Source organism: Triticum dicoccoides, chromosome 6A, assembly GCF_002162155.2.
Source record: "Triticum dicoccoides isolate Atlit2015 ecotype Zavitan chromosome 6A, WEW_v2.0, whole genome shotgun sequence".
In the NCBI taxonomy this organism is placed as follows: Eukaryota; Viridiplantae; Streptophyta; class Magnoliopsida; order Poales; family Poaceae; genus Triticum; species Triticum dicoccoides.
Window position 1 is genome coordinate 401,610,212 of NC_041390.1, and position 8,412 is coordinate 401,618,623.

General features: G+C 51.2%; 1 protein-coding gene across 1 annotated transcript; it reads left to right on the top strand.

The window, feature by feature from the left end:
- The first annotated feature begins 3,266 nt into the window (after nt 1-3,266).
- Nucleotides 3,267-7,646, top strand: LOC119317022 (ankyrin-3-like). Its single transcript, XM_037591406.1, has 3 exons — nt 3,267-3,620; nt 3,821-4,648; nt 5,390-7,646. The coding sequence occupies exons 2-3, from the start codon at nt 3,929-3,931 to the stop codon at nt 6,785-6,787; spliced, it is 2,118 nt and encodes a 705-aa protein (XP_037447303.1). The 5' UTR covers nt 3,267-3,620; nt 3,821-3,928; the 3' UTR covers nt 6,788-7,646.
- Nucleotides 7,647-8,412: the final 766 nt, after the last annotated feature.

Here is an 8,412-nt window from a genome sequence, read left to right on the forward strand (position 1 = left end):
TAGTTTTAAAACTTGGCACGAACGTGCAAATACGATGCTAATCCTGTTCATAGACGTAAAGCGCGTCGACGGGGCATCGTGTATGGCTGACATGGCACTGACATAGCGTGAGGCTCACTTGTAGCTACAAAACAGAATTACTAGAATACTATTCTATGACAAGTGGGCCCACCTGTTATTAAGTAATTAGTAAGAAAATTAACATAAAATTATATTGTACGGGCATCAAACCTGTGACCTTACGCTTGGGAAATACTTGTGCTCACCATTCCACCTAATATGTTTTCAAGATACTGTCAGCCCCTCAACCTTAATGTATTTGAACCGAAAACTCATGTATACATAAATGGGTTGCAGCCTGTGGCCCATTTTCCGTACATTGTTTTTTTAATGTAAAAAGTATGTCAATAATAATCATAATAATAAAAGCTAGATTTGAATATACATGTGTTACTAATAATTACTTTATGCTACACAAATATCCCTTTGCATACAAAATAAAGATATAGAGGTATGTAATAAAATATCTTACTTAAAAATGTCCCTGTAATTTTTAGAAAAAATAACTTATTATTCCAAAATACTATTTTAAAAATAATCCATGAGTGTTTAATTGTTTTCATATATATTAACATTTAAAATACATTTTACGAATAATAATTATTTTCTAAATAATAAGTTAATATTTCTAAATATTACAGGAATATTTTTAATAATTTATTTTATTTTATACGGTATACCCCTATATATTTACCTTGTGTGCACATGGATATTTGTGTGGCGTGAGGTACTTTCTTATAACACATGAATATTTGAATCTTACTTTTATTATTATGATTATTATTTACGTACCTTTTACATTAAAAAAATAACGTGTGCAATATGGGCCACGGGCTGCAGTCCATTTCAGGACACAGGAGTTTCTGGCACAATATATTTGCTCTCTAAGGGTCCGAATTCAACATGAAACTTGGTCGGTGTGGTGGCTAGCGCGATCGGTGTACAAGCTTCGTGCTTCCTGTTTCGATTCCTGTCACGCGCATTTTACATTTCATTTTTGCTAAGGTACTGACAGGCGGGTCCACTAGTCATAGAGATGTTAACTATTCAAATAATTATGTTTGGTAGTTATAAGTGGACCCATCCCATGTCTGTGCCACATCAGCCATATATGGTGCCACCTGGACACACTTTACGTCTACGGGTGATGATTACCACCGTATTTGCATATTCGTGTCAAGTTTTAGAACCAATTTGACGTATTTTTCAAGTTCAGGCATTAAACTGAACATCCATGACAAGTTGAAGCACCACGGGTGTATTTACCTCGCAAGAAAACAACGAAGAAGCGACACGCATCGAATGTTACAAATGCACGGTCATTTAGGAAACGCGAGTTCTAGGATATTCGGTACACTCCTCGAGTGCGGAATTACAAATCCTAGGATATTTATATGCATGGATGGATGTTGAGCTCGGCGCCACTGTTTCGATGATTCCATTATAGTACGAGTATTATCTAGGAGTACAACTTGGAAAACAAACTTTGGAGTGCATCATGAGTTGATTTCCGCGCGCCATCCATCCATGTGCATGCCGCATGCACACCATCATGATGCGTCTCAAGGATTGCCTTGAGAAAAGAAGAGCAAAAAGAAAGAAACCTCCAGCCATGCAACACATTGATCTGATCTCCATAGCCGAACCGAATGCAGGCAGACCACCGAACAGCAGAGGACAGAGCCACCCTTTCGCATCATTGCCAACCCAAACCAACCACCCCCCTATTCCCTCCCTACGACGCCGTACTATTTTGGCCTCTGTCCTGTTGATTCTGATGCAAAAGCTGCACTGCCATTGATGGCCCTGTTCCACCTTTAGGCCAACTCCACCGCACGATTTTAAATTGTCCGGCCCCGTTCGTTTGAAGTAAAAGGAACAAAATCAACGACCCAACGCGCAACCCCATTTTGCCTTTTTGTCCGTTTAGTGTCCGCTTCGACCCCATATCCAAAGCAAACTTGAGATGGATTTGAGGCAAAGCGGACAGCCGCGGACAGCCTGTCTGCGTCCTCGCGTCCGCATATGGCCCACATGACAGCCACCTGCCCGTGCTTTTGTCCCCTTCCCTCTCTCTCCTCTGCTGGACGCCTGGGCCACGTCGCTGGGGCCACCTGCCCCGGCTTCTCTCGTCTCGCCGAAGCAAGCGGGTGCGGAGGACAGAGGGCGAGCGCCGGGCTAGGCGAGGCGCGGCTGGGGGCGCGGCGAGGCGGGGGCACGCGAGGGCGAGGCGTGGACGGCGGCGAGGCGGGCGAGGCACGGCCAGCGGCGTGGCGGACGCGAGCGGGGGCGGGCGCGAGCCGCGAGCCAGGCGCGGCTGCGGGGTGCGAGCGCGGCGGGGAGGGAGTTCGAGTTCCACTTCTACATGTCGGCGCCGCTGGACAGGTCGGGGCAGCCGCCGCTCGCGTCCCCGGCCGACGAGCTCTTCTACAAGGGCAAGCTCTTGCCGTTGCACATGTCGCCGCGCGTCCAGATGGTCGAGGAGCTCCTCCTCGACGGCGCCGTCCGGGGCAGGGCCGGCTCGCGGCTCAGCGGCCTCGTCGTTAGCACCGCCCCCGCCACGCCGTGCGAGCGCTCCCGCGGCGTGTCGCCGGCCAACTCGTGCTTTGTGAGCGGGAGCTCAACGTGGAGGAGTTCTTCCGGGAGTACGCCGGCATGGCTCTCGCTGGCAGCGAGGAGAAGCCCTGGTCCAGGAGGCTCCGGTTCGTCCGGCAGCTCAACCTCGGCCGCCAGCTCAAGGCCTCCAAGGCCTACCTCAAGACCATCTTCGCCGGGAAGCAAGCGGGAACCGGGGGCGATGACAAGAGCTGCAGGGCGAGGCAAGCGGGGCGCGGCTGGCGAGAGCAGGCGGCGGAGAGGCGAGCGGGGCGCGGCTGGCGCGAGCACGAGCCGGGCGCCGGGCGCGGCGAGCGCGAGCGCGAGCGGCGGTGGCGAGGCGAGCGCGAGCGAGGCGGGCGGCAAGCACGGCACGAGTGCGGCTGCGTGGGCACGTAGGCGAGGCGGACAGTTTAGGATAATCGCCGCGTCGGGCGCCTCCAGCAAGAGCCAGACATGCATGTCCGTTTCCGTTCTCATTGACATTCCAAATGGACGAAATCCAGACAAAAAAGACATTCGATTGGGGTCGTGCGATGGAGTTGGCCTTACTAGCCGGCCAGCCAGCCCCTCCCAAAGACTCCTCTCCTCTCATCTCCTTCTCCGGTGCACTTTGTTCGATCAACGGAAAAGCATCCATTCAATTCCATACCATGTGATTGATGTCTCGGCACTTCCTTTTCCAAAGGGTAGAGGAGAAGGACCACGATGCTCGCTCTGTCACTGTCGCTGCCTCACTGTTCCCTTCCCCCACCCGTCCATAACTGAGTGGCCACCTTCGCACTGTGCCACTACAAGCACGCATAACCACTTTGGCGGCCTAAATGCTTCACTCATAATAACGCTCCTACTAATCCAGTCCAGTGGATCTCCTCAGCTCGGTTGATAAGTGTCGCAGGCCCTCGTGCTTCTCCGTTTCGTTCGTTCCCGGGCGAGGCCGACGACGAAGCTGCGTCGTCCCCACGGTGATTTGCTTTATCCATTTCCATCTGTTTGCATGATGCCTCACTTGCAGTTCACAGATGCTTGCAGTTGCACTTGGATCCCAATCTCATCACAAGCAATAAAGAAACCATATTTGCCTCCATGGATTTGCTCAGCCCACATGGCGCCTTGCCCATGCACATTCCCTCCTCCTTTTAATCTTCTTCCACCTTTGATGCAGCTGCAGCTGCTCCCATGTGATGTGCTGCTAAGCTGAGCGGAGCGGAGCTCGTCTCACTCCGGACTGACAGCACGGCACCGGTGGATTGGATCTGTCCTTCCAAGATCGATGGACCGGTCCTGCTACTTCCCGCTGCGGTGGGAGAGCACCGGCGACCAGTGGTGGTACGCCTCGCCCATCGACTGCGCGGCGGCCGATGGCCACTACGACATCGTCCGCCAGCTGCTGCACCTTGACCCCAACCTGCTCATCAAGCTCACCTCGCTCCGCCGGATCCGCCGTCTCGAGGCGCTCTGGGACGACGACGCCCGCTTCGTGCACGCGCCCCGCCACCGCGCCTCCGTCGCCCGGGGCCTGCTGCTGGAGTGCGAGTGCAAGCACGGCGCCGAGAACACGCTGCTCCGGGCCGGCTACGGCGGCTGGCTGCTCTACACGGCGGCCTCGGCGGGGGACGCGGGCTTCGTGCAGGAGCTGCTGGACAGGGACCCGCTGCTCGTCTTCGGCGAGGGCGAGTACGGCGTCACGGACATGTTCTACGCGGCGGCGAGGGGCGGCAACGCCGACCTGTTCAGGATGCTGCTGGACCACGCCATGTCCCCGAGGTGCTCGACGTATGGTCGCGACGGGGATAGCACTGGCGCCGGCGCCGGTGACCGCGCCTCGGTGTTCCGGCTGGAGATGATGAGCAGGGCTGTACACGCTGCCGCGAGAGGAGGGAGCGTGCGGATGCTGAAGGAGCTCATCGACGGTCGCTCCGACGTGTCGGCGTATCTTGATATCCGTGGATCCACCGTGCTTCATGCAGCTGCTGGGAGAGGGCAGCTCGAGGTGAGCCAACTGTTTCCTGCCATTGCTTACATCTTCTGTACATGTTTTTTGTTTAGTTTGTGTTCATCGTGTAGTTTAGATCTCGTTATCAGTAAAGAAAATGCTTTGGAATTTTGGTGCGTGATAATCGGTTTGCTTCAGGTATATTCGCCTTTCCGGTCGATAATTGGAATTGTGTAAAGGCCACTATCCAAAATGAAATGTCTAGTGTCATTCAAGGATAATCATTGTGTTATTTATGATAATTATCTAGGAGTACTTTACTTTAACATACAAGCACTATGATTTACTTTGTCAAAAAAAAGCACTATGATTTAATATAACAAGCATTGCAGTAAAGATATTATTGTTACTACCATCGTGATCAACACTTGGGAACGAGAGGTCGATCATCAGTAGACACTTGATTCCCTTTCTTAGTTGGATCAGCTCGAACAATTCACGATCCAATTTTTTTGTTAGAAGATTGGTACCAGTACACAATACTGAAACGTCAAAGCTCCAATCATGAGACCCCCTTCCAATAAACTGAGGCAAAAGCGAGTGTACTTCTACTTCTGTCCAGATAGAAAAAGAATTGGTACCAAACAACTTTTAGATCTACGGCTCCCTTTCTGTTTTCTCGATGGTGATATTCAGCCAACTTTCCTTCTGTTTCTTAATGTCGCATGTGATGGTTCTTGCTACTGTTGTCATTGAATTGTTAGGTGCAAAGATCCATTTAGAAAATATCTTATGCAGGTTGTCACGTACCTGATGGCCTCTTTCGACATGATCAACTCAACCGACAACCAAGGGAACACTGCACTACATGTAGCGGCCTACCGAGGGCATCTGCCCGTTGTAAACGCACTGGTTGCTGCATCTCCATCAGCCATATCAGCTGTCAACAATGCAGGTGATACGTTCCTCCACTCGGCGATCGCAGGGTTCAGAACCCCGGGGTTCCGTCGGCTCGACCGGCAGCTGGAGCTCACCAAGCATCTCATTCGAGAGAGAGCCGCAGACATCCGGAAGATCATCAACCTGAGAAACGACGCGGGCCTTACCGCCCTGCACATGGCTGTGATTGGCTGCGTGCATCCGGACCTCGTCGAGCTCCTGATGACCACGCCGTCCATCGACCTTAATGTCGAAGACGCTGACGGCACGACCCCGCTGGCGCTGCTCAAGGAGCAGCTGCGATCAACCACGTCGGAGAGGCTCATCAAGCAGATAGTCTCCGCCGGAGGGGTGCTGAGCTCGAGCGTGCTGAGAAGCCGGTCGGCCGTCGTTTCGCAGATAAAGATGCGGGGAGGGATCGCGATCAGTCCGGGCACCATGTTCAAGATATCGGATGCGGAGATATTGTTGCACTCGGGCATTGCGGCGACGGAGTCCCGAAGGGCTAGCTCGTGCTCTAGCGATGGCAAGTGTGACCCTGTACATGCGGATGCAAACGGCGAAGGTGACGAGAACCATGGATCGTCGGAGAAGAGGCTCAGCTCTGCCGGCCGAGCCAAGGACCGTCTCAAGATGATGCTGCGCTGGCCTCGCCACAGGGAGAAGATGTCCAGGACGCCGAGGAAATCCGAGGACGGCGGCCCGCTGGACACCATCAAGAAGCTGAACAGTCATGTCGCCGACACCCCGACTCCGCTCAGGCAGGCCTTCACCAAGACGACGGCGCTCAACAACAAGCGCACGCTCGCCGTCAAAAGCTCCGCCCCCAGCTCGGCCAGCAAGAAGAAGCTCATCCACGGCATCATGGAGGCCATGCCGCACCTCGCGGCGCCATCGGCATCAACCCAGTCCCCGCCGAGCACGCTCCCGAGGTCCTCCATGTCCTCCGCGCCGACGTCCACCAAGCTCAAGGACATCTGCTTCGAAGAAGAGGAGAGCACGACGGTGACGCCGCCGTTCGGCAAGCTCAAGGACATCATCCTGGACAACGACGACGGCGCGGACGACCCGTCGTGCTCGAACTCGTCCTTCGCCGACGAGGGGGTCGTCGGCGTGGCCGCCCGGAGGAACCACGGGTGCGGGAACGGGAGGCTCATCAACATCTGCTTCGGCGCGCAGGGGCTCACGGTGGAAGACTCTGCCAGCGGGCAGCCGACGAGCAAGATGTTCAAGCAGCAGTGCCTCCGGGTGTCCTGACCTGGCCTGCCTTCGGCTTTGCGGTTCAACGATGTGTGTGTGTGTGTGTTTTGAACTCCCCCGGTTTGGTTTGGTTTGGTTTGGTTTGGTTTGGCGTGCTGCTCCGCGTACAAGGAGAAAATTTTTTATTTGACACTATTTTAAAATCTGCTTCCTTATTTGACACTGAAAAAAATTTATCTTCCTTATTTGACACAACTTTTAAATGTTATTTCCTATATGACATTTTCGTCCATTTTGACCCTAAATGACACCTGAAAAGACTCTTTTGCCCTTCATGTGGTATGTGTATGTGGGGCAATAGCGCACACACGCAACATCAGTGCGAGGGCAGGAGCACACACACAGCAACACATACACATGCACCAACACACACGCATGCGCACACACACGCAACAACACGCAGCAACACACATGCACACACACGCAGGCAGCACACACACATACATACACGCAGCAGCAGCAGCACACACAAGCAGCACATAGGCACACAACAGCACACACACACGCGCGCGCACGTACAAACGCAGTACCAAACACACACGCAGCAGCACACATGCACACACACATACAGCAGCAGCACACATGTGCGCGTGCACCCACACACGCAACAGCACACGCGTGCGCACACACATACCGCATTAGGGGTAAAATCGTCTTTTCGGGTATCATTTAGGCTTAAAATGGACGAAAGTGTCGTATAGGGAATAAAATTTAAGACTAGTGTCAAATAGGAAAGAAAAATATTTCCAGTATCAAATAAGGAACCAGATTTTAAGACAGTGTCAAATAAAGAATTTTCTCGCGTACAAGAGCGAGGTGTGATTGATTTGCTAAGATAATTTCCGTGTATCTATCATAGTAAGGCGTGCTTGATTTTTGCAAGGGCTTAAGCTTGCTATCATCAAGTTATCGACGTAATTCCCCTATACATATACACGAAATGTTTGAGCTATACCAAGCAAACTTAGGCTCAAACAACACGGGCTAGCTACGATGGAAATGCATTTTGGAGCCCCTTTAAAAAGCACGAAAATAATTTAATTGAAGTTTTGAAAAAAACTGAAATAGTTTTACATGCATATAATATATGTTTTTTCTTCGAAAATGAACGCTTTATTACTTAAAAGATTTAAGCATTACACCTGTCCTCCGCATAACTAAGAAACACACAGCCAACAAAGTCCTCACACCAAGTCAAAATAAAAGAAGAAGACAATATACAAGAAAAAATAAATTATTTGTATAACGCCTAAACTGAAGGTGGCCTAATCCTAAGATCATGCTGCCATCCACGCTGGGTAAAAGCATCCCTCACCATAGCCTCCAATCGTGTACACACCTCCGTAAATATGTCTCGATTCTTCACTCGTTGTAAAGAGGACCATAAACGAAAAGTCCCGATATATTATGTGTTTGTGTGAAGAACTTGTTTCCTTGTAAATTTTAGTATTTTACCTGAATAGTTATGTTGTTAATGAGGGGATTCGGTTTAGCTAAAGGTATGCGTTGAGTAGGTAACAAAATAGTTGGATAGTCATCATACAAAATCAGAGAAAAACATAGTTCGATAGTTAGGAGAATGATGTGATGGACAAGACCCAACCTTAAGCTTAGCAGTTGAT

Bases quoted from the DNA above. Each gene is read 5' to 3' on its own strand.
- LOC119317022 (XM_037591406.1), top strand. From the start codon at position 3,929: ATGGACCGGTCCTGCTACTTCCCGCTGCGGTGGGAGAGCACCGGCGAC. The intron at 4,649-5,389 runs GTGAGCCAACTG...TATCTTATGCAG, and splicing joins CTGGGAGAGGGCAGCTCGAG to GTTGTCACGTACCTGATGGC.